General features: G+C 37.4%; 1 protein-coding gene across 1 annotated transcript; it reads left to right on the top strand.

Moving 5' to 3' along the window:
- Positions 1–3,144: 3,144 nt before the first annotated feature.
- LOC134212321 (UPF0430 protein CG31712) lies at positions 3,145–18,644 on the top strand. The gene is made up of 5 exons (XM_062690072.1): positions 3,145–3,446; positions 4,870–5,023; positions 5,090–5,290; positions 16,722–16,805; positions 16,867–18,644. The coding sequence occupies exons 1-5, from the start codon at positions 3,301–3,303 to the stop codon at positions 17,023–17,025; spliced, it is 744 nt and encodes a 247-aa protein (XP_062546056.1). The 5' UTR covers positions 3,145–3,300; the 3' UTR covers positions 17,026–18,644.
- Positions 18,645–19,606: the final 962 nt, after the last annotated feature.

Raw genomic sequence — 19,606 nt, 5'->3', positions numbered from 1 at the left:
TATCTACTTTCACTACTTACTACTGTATACTGAACTATGAACTAAAATTGGTGCAATGGATGATCGTTTGCTTCCCAGTCTTTTGTGTTAGTATTTTGTTAGTTAAGACTGGTACTAGACCCTGCCGGAACCTCCGCAGCATATACTCAAGAAGATGTTGTTAGATCATGCGACACCTTCTCTAAGTATTTGCATGGAGGTATGATATATCAAGTGTTTAATTATTTTCTATATATTGGCAAAAAATACTCGACGCGTTTCTGTTAAATTGAAATGTTACCGGGTTTAAAGTACGTACTTCAGTATTGCTTAATAGTGTAACCATACTCGGATGCAATTAAATTCATCTCGTTTTCGTCTAACGGTAATGTGTTGAGTACTAATAAAACTAATAAAACTAAAATTTCACAATTTTAACAATATGCAGACACTTGACTTATCAACGTTGACCCCATCATCCGTGGACAGGGACAAACAAACAGACGTAACAGTTTGAACATTTTTCAGAAAAAATAATCGCCCAACTCCTCTACCACCATCTTGCGAGCATGTTGCACGAAATAATGTTTCGTATGACATTGTCACCAGAAGGCGCTGGAGTGAAATGTCAAACTCGAAGGATTACGACGCTAGCGCCTCTAGTTGTGAAATGCGCAATCAATGAAATTCAAATTGATCGTTGAAGTCATGGTCGATGGTAATTTCTCTAGTGTTATGTCTGTTTGTCTGTGTTGAAACTATCATTACTTCTAGAGTGCTTTGAAAATACAGTATCCCCCCGCTTATCCGGACCTCGCTAGTCCGACGACTCGTTAGTCCGGATCTCGCTAATTCGGAATTTTCCGGATTAAAAAGTATCAACACCCATTTAAACACATTATGCTGTCAGTTTTCAGATTTATGCTGTGATTTTGTTTTGGTTCATTGTATGGATTTGACTGTCGGATTAACGAGAGAAACCTCGATAGTCCGGCCGTACATTTGTCGGATCAGCGGGGGGATACTGTAGGTCGTATGTGCAAAAGAGAGTCTCTCTTTGGATCTATTCTCTTTCGATTATTACGAAACTATACAACAGTTTACTTCGAATTTCTTGGCAGGTATACAAAGACAATAGCTTTGTCTATCATGCTGAAGTGGAAATGTAGCAAAACATGCAAAACTAGCCAATATATTAGCGAAAGAGAGCGTGATCAAAGAGAATCTCTCTTTTGCACATACGACCTATTCTCAAAGCAATCTAGACTTGTATTCAAATATTACGTAGGAAAGGGTATTGATTTGAAGAAGTGAAGTTTCCAAATAATTCAGATTAATCAGGTATTGCCCCAGATTCCGCCTTATTAGACCCCTGCGCGCAAATTATTTGCGTGAATATTTTCCGCGTGTCACAAACAAAAATGAATTAACACTGTTTGCTGTTTGTTTGAGTAAACAAAAACACGTGTGTCCGATAAATATCAACATAATAAAACAATTACAAAGATACTTTGAATGTATTGGTGTGCACGCTAAAAATTCAAAGCAAAACGAAGTTGCGCCAGAGTCTAAAAATTGATGCAACGAGCAATAAGCATCGGTACGGTTTTATTAACGGATAAAATGTTATAATTTTGGATAACTTTATGGACTAAATCAGAAGCTTAACATATGATATTTGACGTAGAATTACGTATTTCGGTAAGAAAGGTGGGGAGGGGGTCATTCTAAAGTTGGGACCGTCACGAAAAGAGCTCTGGAAGTAAGAGCCAATAACTCAGCTGTTTTTCAATGCATTCTGGAGCTTTTGGTCTGAATCGATCAGTTAACTCTTTAAGTTTCAATGCAATGCAACGCAACGAATCGATCAGTTAACTCTTTAAGATTTTATACAACTATTGCAAACAATCGTTTCAATGCATTTAACTATTGAAAATCCAATTTCGACAGGTAGTGTTCAAATTTCACTTTTACAGTAAAATGCCTTCATTTCGGCTTTGTCCATCAGCAATGAACATGCACAAAATAATTGGATTCCACATCCACTATCGAACGATAAGTAATTCTACGCTCAATTTGCGGTCGTGTCTTTAATATATTTCTTCATATAACTCTTGTGCACCCGAGCAGGAGAAATTGGCTCAATAATACCTAATTCTGTTATTGATACCGTACTCTTTTATGAAGTAGCCCTGCATGAGAGGTAAAATACCAAAGCAATAATACCAAAAACTAAGATGCATAATATATGAGCCATAACATACTCAGTTATTAAATTGAATTTCAATACCAAATGTATGACCAATTATTATTGGTTTGGTATTGAAATACCTAAGCAAGTTATGCCCCAAGTATTCTGCATATAAGTTTTTGGTATTATTTTTTGGTATTTTACCTCTTATGCAAGGCTAGTTCATACCAATTTCTGTTATCGAGGTCGTCGCTCCTGCTCGGGCAGTGCTTACCGATAAGCTTAAACCTAGTTTGCGCTGTAAGCAGAGTTGAAGAAGTTTACCCCAAGTTATAATCGACCTCATAAATGACACAGACATTAACCACTTTTTAAATCCGAGCAATAAATATGTTTACCCTTTTTAATATAAAAGGATTGACTCAAAATAATTATCGAAGACTAACTACCACAGTTTTCAAAACTATTTTAATGTTCAACAATTCCAACAGAATTTATTTTCGCGCTTTTCCAATTATTCCAATATGCATTCTTATTGAATCCGAACACCTGTTAGAATCTTATTTAAACATCATATAAGAATAATGCCAATGTTTACAAACAAAGACCCAGATAAATGATAGAAATGTCATCTCATGTCGACCCGACATGGTCGACATCCCCGCGTGCACAGGCTAATGGGGTGATTTTTAAATTTTCGAACTGTCACTTTTATGTTTAATTCTCCAAATGAGACAGACCCTAGAGAGGTAAAAAAATATGGGTTCTTTGAGAAAGTTGACTTTAAATAGGCCAAAGAATCTACTGAGCGAATATAAATGTCTAACGGAAAGATCAATTTTATTTCCTTTTTTATTCATTTAATTGTTCTTTGCCATAAAAAAACACCCCTCGGCTGCGATGACGTTTGCTATAACAATTTTCGGATATTATTTATTCGTACTTTGAGTCTGATACCAGTTTTCGGCCATTACATAAAACGTCAACAACACGGACGGGGCATCAAAATCAATTTTTCACAAGGAATTTTCACATCGGGTGTAAGAAGTGTTTTTCAAGTGAAAACCGTGAAAAATATTCGTTTATTGGTGGCAGTTTGTGCCTATCAGTGTCCAATTTAGTGCATCATTATGGGTCGCTCACGTTCTCGCAGTCGAACGCCGAAGAAGCACAAGAGCAAGCACCGAAAACGGAGCAAATCCAGATCGTCCTCCCACAGCAAGCACGACACCCATCGCAGCTATGATAAATACAAGGAACGCAGTTCTAAATCAAGGTAAAAATATTCGTTTTCTACTGGCCATTACGGCATCTTGTTCTATATATATTTATAATAATTTCTAACCACTATTCATCGAAATTTATCTGATTTGTGGTTGTTAATTTTTTTACTTTCCGAAGCTCACTATTGAAAATTATTGTTTAGAATTTAGATTGATTGTTGGTCAAAAAAGTGGAAAAAAAAAGTGACGTGAATGCACTTTGGGTTGCATTGCGACCCCGAATGTGACACATTTTTGCAGGAGCAGGAACCGCCCCATGTGCTTGGAGGAGGCAATCGGAACCGACAGAAGTAACTGCGTTTTGCACCTCGGCGGCCAAGCCCCCAAGACAGAGAGTAGGTAGCCTTGAAACAACTTCTCTTTTTTTCAACTCATATAGACATATTTGAGGTTAGGTGTGCCACGAAAGATTAACAGTGTTGTGGGTCGGGGGAGGAGTATTCCCGACGACGACATGGGTAAAAATAGCCGCACATAATAAAACAGGAATCAAGTTGCTCTGGTAGCATTATTTCGTTTAATTTTATTATTATTTTTTTTTATAAATAGGATCAAGATTGTATGACGTGTTGCGAAAAACTATTTTATGGAATTCCGATTCTACCTAGCTTGAAGTTCGTGAAAGTCTATTTTGATAAGCTTTTTGAGTAACTTTAAATATCTTCGCCAAGAGACAGATGATAACTGATGAAAAGATTGTAAATTTTGCAGTTTTTACAGGGTCGCTCAATTTATGTTGGAATAATCTTTGATCGTACTGTAAATTTTTTGTGACTTTTATTTTGATGATTTTTGTTATTTCTGAAAACCTTTCAAATGGTTGGCTGGCTCATCGAATGGTTTCATTACCGGTAGATGATAACGACTTATTCTCTTTTAGGATGATTTAGGGTGAGGGTTTGGTTTGAGTTTGTTTACTAGCCTACTCGTATATTTTGATCATCATTGGAGGTTTGTGCATTCCGTATTTGGAATAAAGCATTCTTATAGTGTTGAACCTAAATTAGCTTTGACTTCGTTGGGTTCCTCACTAGCTTGGTAATTGCGCCAGAAGGGCAAAAGTCGGAGATAGGGGCCTTGACCGACAAAGTAGAATCTAGTACTTGTACGATCCATTGAAGATAGCCCTACTGTTGAGGCCGAAATATGTTTCTGTAAAGTTAAAGGCAAAGTTATCATTTCACGAAAGTTTATATAAATTGTACAAAATTGGATTCTGCAAAATAGTTTTTTGTAATTTGTCATACATCTGCAAACTATCATTGTTTTCGCATATCTGGGGCTAGAGATGATAAACATCCGAACGGACCACTTGTGGTTGTGGAATCATTGTCATGCCAAATTCCGCGCATTTCTAACACCCATTTTCATTTCGTCTCCCCAAATCTCTCCTGTTGGGATTTGAAAACATTGTAGGAAGCGCTCGTTGTCCGAATCATCCGACAGCAGCAGCGATGGGCACCATTCACACCACAGGAAAAAGAGCTCCAAGAATCGCAAGCTCACAACCGAGGTTGAGCGACTGGCCGAGATGGAAAGACAGCGAAGGCAGAAGGAGGCGGAACAGAAGGTAGGGAAATCGTTCGGATATCTTTATAATCAATGGACTTCAATTTGATCGTTATTTATTTCCCAGATGATCGAAGAGGAGGCCGCCAAACGGATTGAGCTATTGGTGAAAAAGCGGGTCGAGGAAGAACTCGAGAAGCGAAAGGATGAGATTGAAACGGAAGTGCAGCGCCGGGTGGAAGCTGCCAAGAAACAGATGGAACAGGAGATGATGCTGGAGCTGGAAAAACGTCGCGAGCAAGCCCGCGAAGAAGAACGCCGCCGAGAGGTAAGAACTGGATCCACACGATTCGTGCCTGTGTGGCTGGCCGTGTGGTTGATTTTTGCCTTATTTACACGGAATTTGTCCCTGTATTTGTTTGAATTGTGCATCGGGTCCACTTCATGGGGCCTACACGGTTCATGCATCCGGCTTTCATTGCTGGCTGTTTAGCGAGAAAATGGACATGGTGTACAAATGATCCCATTTTTATTATTCTGTTAACATTGAACTGTAAAGCGTTGCAGGAGGATAACTCTCAATGAAAAAGTAAAACTAATGTGCAGCAGGGTTTAAAATGTGATTTTATTGTAACAAAACTACATTCAATAATTGAATTATTATTACTAAAATTGTCTCATTTTCAAGACAACATAAAACGAATTGATTGAAACTATTCTTTATACCAACAAAAAATACGAAGTCTATTTTCAAATATTTCGGTGAATTGGTGAGCATGTATTTTTGCAGCTGTCCTATTTTAGTCTAAGAGCTTATTAGTCAGTCGTATTTCAAACAATTTTTTTGATTGAGCTGTACTATTTCCTATTCAGACATAGAAACACGTCTGCTATGATTCCATTCAGAACTGGTCGCAGGGCACTTTTTAGTCTATTTGCATCCAAAAGTAACTAAAGTCACTATTGTTCAGAAAATGGTCACTAAATTCATTATTTTCGTACCACCCATTGCAACAAGTTAACTCAAATCGCTTGTAGTTTCAGTCAACAGGTTTGCACCACTCTACATTGAACACCTGAAAATGTCTAATCTTCTTCGCTTCTTTTTAGCAACTTATATAAATTAACTCTGCTAGATACAAATCATTAATAATAATATTTGGCCTTTTGGCGGTTCGAAAATATTGAGCAGAGCCTTTACGCATTCAATGTGGTATAAGCCTGCTAATCAGAAATCTTTTGGGGAAAAATGAGTTCAGTATCCAAATTTTTAATAAGCACCAATGGCCGTCTCGACTCTCGGTTGAGCTCAGTCAAAAAGTGTAATAATTTCAAAGTCCTATCAATACTCGAACACACAAAGAATCTTAGTACACGATAGTAGATGTAAAAACATAATAATTTATCAGTAATTTATTTTTATATTGACTTTGCTTGACTGCTGTTAATCCCTTTTTTTCGCTATGGTTACAAAACTTGTTAAGTAGAATTTTATTTGATAATATTAAATAGTATCAGTATTTCAATGCTGTTTTTAAACGTTTTTCCCAAAGGGAAATTGAGATTGCTAATTTGGAGGATATCTTTAAACTCCACGTTTTCATTAATGCGAAGAAGCATTTCGTTGCTGTAATCATGTAATGAAATAGTATGGTTTATAGAATCGTTCATAAAGCATTGCCAATGCCTCAACCCGCCAGCCGTTGCATCTAGTGTGAGCTCCAAATATATTGTTGACATCTTCAAGTTACTTCCGATTCATGTCAGCAAAGATCTAATTCATAGCGAATGGAACTTGTTAAAATTCAAAGTGCTGACCTTGACTACAGAGTACATAATTGAGATGTATTGGAACCAGTTTTTTTTTCTAAGAAAATTGCTGTATATGAGCCTAAATACCCTCAGCTGAATATGGTTGTGAAAACAGCTTTAGCGTTGTAGCATTTTTCTGTATCCATATATAATACAGTGGGCCCCAACCCTAAACGCGTGCCTGCGTGCGTGCTTCGCATATGAGTAGGCGGATGGTGTAAGGAAACGGAGAAAGCTGGCAACGCTCACGCTGGCTCTCCACGTGCGCAGAACGAGTGAGCGTGCCAAGGCCAAGGCGGGAATTATTTCAAAACATGGCGCAAAGCTTTGAATTTGACTTCTGGCAGCGCTGCTGTTGGTTCTTCATTATGAAGTGTACGACTGGCAAAAGCTTTCCAAGTTTCGTTAGATGTTAAAACATCATTGGAAAAAAGGACGTAAACTTTGATTAACAGTTTTACTGAGAAATTATTTGCCCTAAAAATTAATTGCTAAGAAATTAATTGTAAGTACATTAAGTTACCTACTTCTGAACTAAAAATGGTTACCTGTTCCATGAACAGGTAGAACGTATGGACGAGGCGCCTCTGAAACTAACATTAGTTTATAAGAATCATTAAAAATTGCAATAAAATCATGATTTTGGCACCGTAACGCTTAACAGGCAAATGAGCCTTTCAAATAAACGATAGTAAAAAAATGTATTGAACACTCATGGATCAATGTTCCCATCAACGGACAAAAAAAATGTTTGCCTTCCGAAGCAATTCCTGAAGAAATCTAAGAATTTATTCGGGAAATCAATTTGGGATTGCTTTATAAATTATTTTAAGAATTCCCTCGGATATTCTTCAGGAATATATTAATAAATACAAAATTACTATGGATTATCCAAAGGTATTCCTGGAGGAACTTTCAAAGGAATTTTTGGATAGAGATGAGCCAGCTTAGGGCTGCAAACAAAAAAACAAAAAAATATATCAGTTTTTAAAGGAAATTCCGGAGTTTCCAAGGAATTCACTAAAGGAGTGTCCATAAAAGCGTTATTTTTTAAATTATGTCTGGAGAAATTTCCATTGAGTTCCCAGAAAAAAAAATCTGATGGAATTTTTGAATGGATTCTGAAAGTCCCGAAGGAGATCCTGAAGGGTTTTTCGAAAAAGAATCTCAATGAATTTGTAAAGAATTTTTGCTGAAATTTTTTTCGTAAGAATTTCTAAAGGTATTCTTAAATAAAATCCTAAAATAACGAAAGCAATTACAGTAGCCGTTTGATAACTGCAAAATGTTTACTTTTCATTTAACGGATACCGTTCTATGAAACGCATTCTAGACGTTAAACGGTTGTCAATCGACGTCAGATGCAATTAAAGTGCATCTAAATGCGCTGCGCTTTGCAGCTGTCATTGAGTCTGGCATCAGTTTGAAGTTTAGCAGTCCGATAACTGCAAAACTGTTGCAACTATCGAATTGCAGTTAAAAAGCATTGGAGCTATCGAACTATGGACTAAAGCAATACTATGAAAATCTAGGAGAGATGCTAAAAGAAACTACGAATGATCGAAGGAATTTCGAAGAAGTTACTGGGGAAATTTCAAAAGAAATTCCTGGAGATTCTGAACATTTTTTCATGAATTAATTTGAATAGCGCAATCAACAGAACAACATGAAAGCTATTGATTGAAGTATTCAAATTATTTCATGAAAAAAATGTTACTTAGGTCCTTTTGAAAAGTTAAGCGAGAAATGCGTAAAGGAAACTCCGAAAGAATGTCCAAAGATTTTTTTGTAGGAATATCCGGAACAAATGCTTAACCCTTTCGGGACGGATAGGTCATATATCCCTAGCATTTTAGATTGGCAGAAGAGAGCTAACTCCTTACTTTCTTCAACAAAGTTGTTCATCGGGATGTTGGCTTTATAGGAAAAATATCGGAGGTTAAGTGTGACTAAACCCTGAAGACCCAGATATCCGAAACCTTGGGAAGATTTCGCCTCTGAAAGCATGCAAATGAATATGAACTTTTTGAATGATATACCGCATTGTTTGATAATTTTGAACACTCAATCAAGTCAACCAATCCAAAATATTCTAGAATTCAGCCTACGATATCTACCAGATCAACCAAGCCTTTTACAAAGTCCTCATCATTGGTATATACCCAATCTGGTTCAAAAAGCATATCTGCATCATGTAAACCCAATTTTACTTGAACACGAGATGTTCAAGGTACTCCAAAACATTCTCGAGTTCAGTCCACGTTGTCTTCGAGATCAACCAAGGCGCTTGCAATGTCCCCATCGTCGGTATGTACACAAACCGGTTCAATAAGCATAAAGAGTGTACGGAATCAAATTGCATCACTTTGAACTACACGTAAAAAAATTTAATGTTATATATCATTAAGATTTCTAATACTTTTTTGCCAAAGTAGGCACTTAATGATATGTATAAGAAAAAACTTATACATCGCATTAGTCACATACATCCCGAAACTTATACTTTTCATTAACTTATGAATGTTATTAGCTTTTTGATATGGGATCATTCATGAGGTGCCATAATGAAGAGTATAAGTATTTTGGAATGGTTTTTTGCCATAACATATAAGGTTATTTTTTTACGTGTACTGATGCTGAAGCTTTTTTCTTAAATGAGCTCATAAGATTTTGTATATGACCTCAACTAACATTTTTCATCCTGAAATTTATCTCAACAAAAAAATTAACTAATTTTATTGTCTTAGTCGATTATTTAACTTAATTTAAGTCAACTTTCACAAAGAAACCATATTTTTTGACGCATCTAACTATTACAAAAATCGAAAACAAAACACCAAAAAAGTGCTGCACTGTGAACCGGCCTAAACAATGAGATTGATGCTCTCCCAAAATCTGACAAATATCAGTCCAAAATTAGATTTCAGCGCTTTTCCTATTTTTTTGATTTTGGTTTTTTACTATAGAAGCGACAAAACAGAATGTTTTTTGGAAAGTTTACTTGTATGTATGTTTATTGTATGAACTTGTCGGATAATCGAAAATGTTGACGTTGGAGTTAGAAACCAATACGAAATGTTGACGCGAAAGGCTAAATCAACATTTTGTGTTCCGTAATGATCAATTTCGGAGGCTTCCGAAGCTCGTGTTTTCATTCCAGACCAGTATCTTTCGATCGGCCACAATTCTGGTGATTTTGGGGTCAGAGGCACATAATTGGATTACTAACATATTTTTATGAGATGTGGAATATGGAGGTGAATGCGCAAGATTTATTTGCACACGTCCTATTCCTTCGGCTGTATTTTCGAAACTACTGGAAATTTCGTATTAATGAAATTCACGCAGTGTGAATAACACATGCTGAAGCCGTCTTCCACAAAATTTCGTTAAAATCAGCCCAGGAGGCAAAATGTTATCAACTTTTGTAAGTGATGCAATTTGATTCCGTACACCCTTTATGTGCATAAAGCAGAACTCAATTTCCATGAATACGAGTTGCTCAAGTTACTCCAAAACGTTCCCGAGTTCAGCCCACGATATCTACCAGATCAACCAAGGCTTTTTGCAAAGTTCTCATTGTCTGTATATACCGATTCCGGTACAGTAACCATATGTGCATCATATATGCCCGTTTTTCTTAAACACGAGATGTTCAAGGTACTCAAAAACATTCTCGAGTTCAGTCCACGTTATCTACCAGATTATCCACGGCTTTTGCAATGTGCTCATCGTCGGTGTATACCAAATCCGGCTCAATAAGTATATGTGCATCATGTAAACCCAATAAACTCCAAAACATTTCCGAGTTCAGTCCACGTTGTCTACGTCTACGAGATCAATCTAGGCTTTTGCAATGTCCTTATCGTCGATTTATACTTAATGCTGTTCAATAAGCATGTATGTATAACGTAAACCAAATTTTTCCTGAATACGAGTTGCTCCAGGTTCTCCAAACGATCGAGTTCAGCACACGTTGTCTACCAGATCAATAAAGGCATTTGCAATTTCCTCACCGTCGATATCTACACAATCCAGTTCAAAGTGTGCATAAAGAAAAACCCAGTTTTCATGAATACGAGATGTTCAAGCTACTTCCAGACGTTCTCGAGTTCATCCTACGATATCTACCAGATCAACCAAGGTCTTATGTAATGTCCTTATCGTTAGCATATACCCAATCCGGTTCAATAGACATATGTGCATCATGAAAACTACCATTTTCATCAATACGAGATGTTCAAGGTTCTCCAAAACATTCTCGAGGTCAGTCCACGTTAAATGTTGACACCAAAAATAGCACCCTGTCACCGCAAACGCAGCCCGCAGTGACAGGCCTTTCAGTTCACTCGCTAGTGCGTGAAAGAGAGAGCCCTAGGATATAATGTCCAATGGCGGAGCCTTCAGCCATATTTACATTATAACAGCATAACATAAACAATTACATTTGATTACATGCATTTGAAAATCTTTGGAAAATAAAAATATAGGATTTGAACTCACCATCTCCGGATTGGCAATCCTACGTCCTTTGTTCGCAAGGCTACTGGAGACCCCTAGCATTTGTATTAGCAGCCGAATTCATGCGCATTCTCCCTAGATTTGAATGATGACAGTTAAGTGTGAACTCATCAGCCCAAATATGGTTTATGTTAGGATAAGTCTTGCTTGAAATTACGTTGTTTTGCAACGTTGTGTAAATTACTCTGCACAACACGGTAAACAAATCTCCCCAATTATGGTCAATGGTGTGGTTTTTGTGCAACAGATGGCGGTAATATCACTGATTTCAGTGTCTTCCGCTAAATATATGGAAAGTATAGAACTCGGTCATCTTGTTTCTTCCAGTTATCTTTGCTATAGGGTAGCAATTTCTTATTTTGGACCCCCAGGGGGTCCACTATAGGGCACTGCACGGGCTTCTTTGCCAGTAAATGTCGAAATTTATGCAGAATGAAAGAGAATAAGATTTTTCCGTGCAGTGCCCTATAAGGCAAATTCAGTCGGGTTAGGGACAAAAGGTCGAAAGATAAAACGTCGCAAGACAAAAGGTCGAAGGGACAAATGGTCGAAAAGTAAAAAAGGTCGAAAGGGACAAAATGTCGAAAGGACAAAACGTCGAACGGGCAAAAGGTCGAAAGGGACTTATATTTGAAATTGACTAGAAACTGAAACGGAGAGAATCAATCTCGCACCAAAAACTCTCCTCTTTTGTTCTTACAATTTTCAATAATTAAATAAAATTCATTCAATAAGTACCACTAATAGATGGATGTTTGAGTTTTCTAAATGTCACTTCGATCAAATACACCGGCGTGTATTATACGGCGGTGTATTTTCAATACTTGCGCCTGCGTAGCTGCGGCGTGCAACATTTTGACAGATCGAAGTGAAATTCAGAAAACCTAGATATTCATGTATTATTGGCACTCATTGGATGAATTTTATTTATTTGTTAATAGTGAAAAATAAAATAGCATTTTTTGCCAACTAAGGCAGCTCTGTTTCGCGAAATACAAGCTTTATTCATTTCTTATTAACAACCTTTTTTATTTCTTTCAGAACTATCTAGATATTCATAATATTGTCTTATTGTAATTCTAGGAACTTTTTTCAAATGGGCGTACATGATTCTGACCTTGATTTTTGGAACGGCGACTGTGCTCTTGAATAATACCATTTTGGTGAACTTATGTGCCTAACAGAAAGAATAGATTCCGAACTATCTGGTAGTAACGTTTGTTAAACGAAATGTGCTGAATTGAGAGAATACTATCCGTTTCAAATTTCAAGGTCAAATACAGTTACGCCTATTTGAAAAAAGTTCCTAGAATTACTCCTTCTTTGAAAATTGCTCATCCTTCAACTTTGATTGATTAGATGAGTGCGTTATTTCTGCTTGAAGTTAAATGCATTTCAAAAATTCTTTTGGAATACAGCCAACTTGTTATCAACTTGTTCTTGATAGACCTTTTGTCCCTTTCGACCTTTTGTCCTTTTCGACCTTTTGTCCTTTTCGACATTTTGTTCTTTTCGACCTTTTGTCCCGCTCAACCTTCTGTGCCTTTCGACCTTTCGTCTTTTCGACCTTCTGTCCCTTTCGACGTTTTGTCTTTTCAACCTTTTGTTGAAAAGATTGTCGACGATAAAATGAATGCTGGCCGAATATTCGGTGCCTCTCTAGTTTGGGTCCGTGCAACGGGGTCACTTTCTTACGGTGGAATCACCGTCAATATGATTTTTTACGCCGTTATCATTTCCCCTCCCCCGTGAATCCCATAAGCGATGCTGGTGGTTTTATTTGCTACGCACTCATGAAACGATACCGAGATGATTTTGCGAACTGTTCTGACGCGAATTAACCGAAACATCCTACACATTCAGTCGCATGCGCAACCACACGTAACGCGATCACCCAATCGCTGTGGGCGTTAATGAAAAAACGCTCGTCTTTTATCTACCGCACAAGTCTTTTTCTCACCGATTTGTGAGACAAGGTACCGTCTAAATACCGTGCGCCTCCTTCGCATGGTTAATCTACCACCGCATTGAACTGAAGCCAGCTTCGAAATAACCTGTTCCAATACAAAATCGAGGAATAGAACCGGGCGGAGAAAAAAGGCCGTAAATCCAACCATTTGAGCATTTGACCAAGATTGGAAGAACTAGCACTTTAGAAGGACTTCTTAATATTTGCAACTAAACTGCCACTTTGACCACCCGTATCACGTCACACAACAGTAGAATTGATGTGAACATGTCGTTCGAATGGCATTGAGGCTAACAGCCCACGCCCAGTAGCATTACCACAGAAAAAGACACATTACCTATCAGAGATTTCCAACTTTCGTTAACAAACTTTCATCTAGAGCCTGGATACTATCCATGGGTGGCATTGCGCATCTCGACTCGAAACGAGAAACCATGCAAACTGTCATACTAAAGTGCTTTCAAAAGGAGATGCGAAAGAGGCCCAGGCTTCAAATGTTTTACCTGAAACTGCCATAAAGTCTATTTGGACTTTTTTTATATCGCTATCTTGTTCAAATTGAATATTTGCTCAGTGTTCTTTAAAACTCCGGAAAACCCTACTTATTAAAAGCTATTAATTGGCTGTTTGAAACTATTTGTATTCTTCGGATGCATAAGGGTTGCTGACATTTAATCATCTTTGTTTTCATCGGTAAACATTTCCAGGTGAAAACGAATCCTACCCTTTCCAAGATTCTTTTTTATGTACAGGTTATCCGACTTCGTCAGTAGATGGGAATAGGGGGGAAACATACATTTTCAGTGCAAAACGTAAACAAACGAGCATAAATTCCATACAAAAATCCAAGATGGCTGAGTTGTGGATATTGACAAGTCGGATAACCTGTACATAAGAAAAACTTGATCCTTTCTATGCGCTTGAAATAGAAAGATAATTAAACGTCAGCAAGTTCTACACACCCGTTTCAAATCGCACAGAGACTGAGTGAAATTGTATTGCCGTCTCTTTTTTCCCACGGAAAAGTTACTCAATTTTCGTAAAAAGTGGAACTACTCAAAATTTGAGTAGTTTCACTTTTTACGAAAAATGAGTAAGATTTCCGTGAAAAAAAAAAGAGACGGCAATACAATTTCACTCAGTCTCTGAGTGATTTGAAACGGGCGTGTATAGAAAGGAATAAGGGGCCATACACACATTACGTAAGCACGGATCGCAGCAAGCCATGCGCGCGGATGGTTGGTTTTGAATTTGCTGTCACGTTTTTGTTCGTTCGCGCAAGAAACAGATTCGGCTGATGTTTATATTTTGCCTGTACTAGAAAAGTGTTTTGAAGTTTAGAATTTAACTTTAAAAAAGTGTTTTTCTTAATTGAGTGCGCGAAGTCGTTTGTGTATATGGGGATGTGTGAAGTAAATTGTTCGTGGAAGTGATTGGATCAATTTGGTGAGATTGTTTCAATATGTTTTTATATGATTCCAAAATTAAATGCGCGCTGGATTTAAAAAAATCCGGAAGTTTGTTTATGGATCCATTCATCCAATTGATAATGGTAGCATAAACAGGCGGGGCTTATTGCTAGTGAAAGTGACCTCGGACTGGTCGTGAGTTACCAGGCAGTCTGAAATGGGTCACTGGAGCTGCAGTAGAGCTAGCACCTTCTAACTCCCGGGCTAAAGCTGACTTTATTAAAGACAGCTTTCTTCCATAATACCACTGCCAGACAGTGGGGGTTAGATTGAAGATACATACAGATACATACATACAGATACACACATTACGTAAGCACTTATACGAGCCCTAAGGAATGATTTATTGGTGTAAGGGTTCGAGTTATTTTTTTAATTTTCAGCATTTCAATTGGTAAACTTCTTCTTCTTCTTATTGGCATTACATCCCCACACTGGGACAGAGCCGCCTCGCAGCTTAGTGTTCATTCAGCATTTCCACAGTTATTAACTGCGAGGTTTCTAAGCCAGGTTACCATTTTTGCACTCGTATATCATGAGGCTAACACGAGATACTTTGATGCCCAGGGAAGTCGAGACAATTTCCAATCCGAAAATTTCCTAGTCCGGCACCGGGAATCGAACCCAGCCACCCTCAGCATGGTCTTGCTTTGTAGCCGCGCGTCTTACCGTACGGCTAAGGATTGGTAAACTACAGACAATGAATTTGTAATGCACTAAAATGTGCAATGACTGGATTTATATTAAGAGAACCATCCTAGTTCACCACAAATCAATGATTTTTTATACCAATTTTTTTATATACATACTTTATATACCTTTTTTTATATACTTAGTGATTTTTTGTTATCATTTAAGGACCACTTGAATTGTTTTAAACCAATTTTATCTGTATCAGCTTTTTTAATTTCCTCCTGCAACGCTTTATAGTCGTCACATGTGTTGATTGATTGTTTTCGTATTTTATAAACTGTATCGGAAATGGTTCCCCCTTCCTTTTCAAAACATCAGCCACCACAGGTACAATTGCAATACCAATAGTTCGAATTGTTGTTTACTACTACTTACCAAATCCAACCAAATTGTCGGTCGATGTGACACAATTCTACTCTGCTTCTGAACTGAACAACTCTGAAGCCATCGATAATTACCTGGAAAGCTGAGCAGGAAAATCAAACCTCCAAACTTTTCTTTCCATAGGCATTACACCTTTCAGGTATTCTCTTCTCCTGGCTACAATTTTACACTCTTATTTGAAGAAAAAAAAACTAAACAAAACTGAAAATTTTACGCAAAATGCAAAAATCAATGGTTGCTGAAGGTACGCAAACGCGTCGTCAGATTATCAACGGCAATCGAAATAGTGATTCGTGTCCCAAATCCCATGACGTGTTGACAGCAAGGACGTGACATCAGCAGCGATACCGGCGTAGCCATCGGAGCCAGTGTGAATCTTCCAGCCGGAGCCAGGCGTTTGAACGAGGAAATGTCCGAGTGGATATTCTGAGTGAATATCTGCTCCTCTGCTTCGTGTAATTATTTATCTTAATTATGTTCCTACTCTGTGTTATTTTGTGGCCTCGATATTAGTGTTTTGAATGACTTATCAAATCGAGCATTTTGATACGGATGGTGTCTATGGATTGTTGTGAACAATTGTTTCATCGATATACAATATTCGCGAGTGATGATAACTGAATCTTTATTCAGCTTCAGGAATTGGTCGTTCAGCTGTTGATCAATCCTAATTATCGGACGATCATTGTTTCACTCTCTTTTGGGTGCTTCGAAGTAGAACATACACCCTCTCTCCGCAATTTATACTTATTCTAATTGGCAAGCACACTTCGGACATAGTGGGCGACTTGAAGAACATACGGAGCGGACTGTGTTGAACTTTACTCTATTTCATGTCGTCAGTTCCGAACTAATGTGCTTGCTGTTAGTGTCCACACGTAGCAACTAATATGCCCTTCTTTCTCCCCTAGGAGGAAGAGCTAAAAAAGCGTCAAGAGCTCGAAAATATTATCGCCGAAAACAATCGGAAGATCGAAGAGGCCCAACGCAAATTGGTAAGTTACTTTTTACAAGTGAACTATTATCAGAGCGATCTGACCTTTTTTCCAATTTTAGGCCGAAGACCGACTGGCGATAATAGAAGAGCAAAGAAAAATGGACGAAGAACGTCAGAAAATGCGCAAAGAGCAGGAGAGGCGCGTTAAAGAAGAGCAAAAGATGATACTGGGCAAGAACAATTCACGGCCCAAGCTCTCCTTCTCGCTGAAACCGTAGTCGTTACACTGCGAGTGAGTGTGTTTTATGACAAGTGTTGAACCGCTGGAAAGCAAAACCTATGCCACGTGTCTTTAGCTCGGATACTTCTTGTGCGTATGTACCTACGGTGATGGTGAGATTACTTGCTAGAAATTTATTTCTCTGCTCCCTGTTGGTGGGTTCTAGTTGTTTTTAAGGTTACCGTAAATTTTGGTAAAGTTATCAATTTTCAACGGACGAATCATGACGTCATTTTAATAGGCAAATCAAATTCAATTTTGAGATACTGAAAATATACAAAGAAGATCTACTTTTTGCATGAAACATCTGAAAAATATGTATCTTCACGATACCTTCCACTCCTTTTAAGCGTTACGTACTTTACAAACGTTCCCCGATTGATTTGCAATAATGAAACTATTTATGTTTTATTATGTAGTATAATATTCTTAATCCATAACTCCCAATATAGCCCAATTTGTTCTATTTGGAAATTTTACGTATTTGATTTGAGTAGACATTGGAAATTTTCTTTCACATTTTAAAAAGGTATTTTGGTATTTTTATATCGATTGCGAATGAATTTATTCGTGGAATGATCAAGGAGTGAATCCTTGATAACCTTTTTTTTTGTTACCAATGACGTGTATTTACCAAAAATGTGTTTCATCATCTCTAGACCAACATTTGAAAAGGGCGTAACAGCCAAAATTTATTCCTTCTGATTCTTTGTCTACATATATAGTTATAAATGTAGACGAGGAATCAGTAGGAATAAATTTTGGCTGTTACGCCCTTTTCAAATGTTGGTCTAGATCTGATCAGTTTTACCTAAATTTACGGATCCATTAACAGAATGAAACCGCATCGAAGGCATAATTAACATACTGTTTAAAGTCACGTATCGTGATCCGTTGTACGAATTGTCGATTGCTGGGATGTTGTTCCCTCAATGATCTTCCTAAATATGGTAGAGTTATTTTCTATTTGCTGTAAATTCTGTTGTGATAGCGCTTTTGTTGAAGATGATGACACCTTTCACGGACTGAAATTTCCAAAAGACTTCCTAGGTACGACCATTCATTGATATGTTCATCTCCAACGACAGCGAATCGCATTTATAAATAAAAATGTAGATATTCTTTTAAGCAATTTAGTATAGAATATAACTTGACTTAAAACGATTCCATTTATTACTACTGATGGAATGATATAACAAAAAAAAAACTTGAAAAAATTGTAAACACTTCCTTGAAATTATTGTTTTTGTGAAGGGAAAGTTGTAAATTACCAGTTGCTAACTAGCTATTATTTATTGTATGTATTTGACGGAAACAAATCACCAATAGACAAATGATAAATCACCATAGTAAAACAGTTTACTACAAAAAATAAAAGTAAAAAATCGACTACCACCTCTGCATTTGTAAACAAGAGGAAGCAGTATTGAGAAATAGAAAATCCCCTGAGCTAATTATATCTTCAAAACAGAATAAATTGGAAGTCAAGTGAACCTTCACTACTAAGCAAATAGAAAGAAATAAAAACGTCAACAAACATCGACCGCAAAAGTTTTGCAAATTTTTCGAAACACTAAATAAAGAAGAAATAGTTTGTAATTGCTACAACTCACACAACATTGTGTTCTCATTCCACTTCCGAACTCACACAAAAAGCGACCTACCAACAAGGAGGGGCAAGCTATGGTTTTTCCTTCCCGTTTAAGCAATGCTAATCGTGAGAAATAGGACGAAGCAACTTGTTTGCCATATCCGTTGAGTTTACGACCCTACGACGCTGTAGTATAGACCGACCAACGCGGACTTTTCGGATCAGCAAGTTCGCCAAATTGGTTAATTATTTTTGATGTAATGCCATTGCTCTTCGGGGTTTCATTTTTGTTGGATGTTTCCTTCGTAGATAGCGTCGCGTCGTTGTTTGTGCAAACATGCAATGGTGTATACAAAAGATTCCATGACAAATGCTAATTTGACCTACAAGTCGGCCGAATTGAATGGTATGTAACTAGTTATAAATTTAAGATATTTAGTTTAGTTGGTAATTCTTGTTATACTCAACGCTTTTCCGGGCCGTGGCCAATATGTACAGGGTGTCTGCAAATTATCCGTACAGATTTTGATAGTTTGCTTCTACAAATCAAAAACAGACAATAATGGACTGAATCGGTAGCTATATGGGCATAACAACTCAGCAGGCTGTAACAGGCGTATATTCTGAGAACACTGAGCGTCATTTCATGTATAAAAAAAATCTTTGTGAATGCTTTTTTCCGGTTTTCCGAACAAAAGGAATTGCCTTTCTACTCACCCGATTTGGATTGAATTTATCATTCGGTATGGTCTATCTTGAAATCAACAGCCATCAAAACACCGAACATATTATCGAGACATTTGAAATCATGTCACAATCGTCAAAAATGTGTGAAAAGTATCTGCATAGAAACGTGCGGCCATCGTGATTTTTTTTTCCAACACGATCGAAGGCTCAGGATACAGGACTCAGGATACAGGGGTCATTTTAATGTGAACAAATTCAACTTGGTTTATGTAGTCCTATTATAATAACATGCAATGCATGT

The sequence above is a fragment of the Armigeres subalbatus genome, chromosome 2 (assembly GCF_024139115.2).
Source record: "Armigeres subalbatus isolate Guangzhou_Male chromosome 2, GZ_Asu_2, whole genome shotgun sequence".
NCBI classification, from domain to species: Eukaryota; Metazoa; Arthropoda; class Insecta; order Diptera; family Culicidae; genus Armigeres; species Armigeres subalbatus.
This window is presented reverse-complemented; position numbering and strand designations above follow the sequence as displayed.

Bases quoted from the DNA above. Each gene is read 5' to 3' on its own strand.
- LOC134212321 (XM_062690072.1), top strand. From the start codon at position 3,301: ATGGGTCGCTCACGTTCTCGCAGTCGAACGCCGAAGAAGCACAAGAGC. The intron at 3,447-4,869 runs GTAAAAATATTC...AAAACATTGTAG, and splicing joins GAACGCAGTTCTAAATCAAG to GAAGCGCTCGTTGTCCGAAT. The intron at 5,291-16,721 runs GTAAGAACTGGA...TTTCTCCCCTAG, and splicing joins AAGAAGAACGCCGCCGAGAG to GAGGAAGAGCTAAAAAAGCG.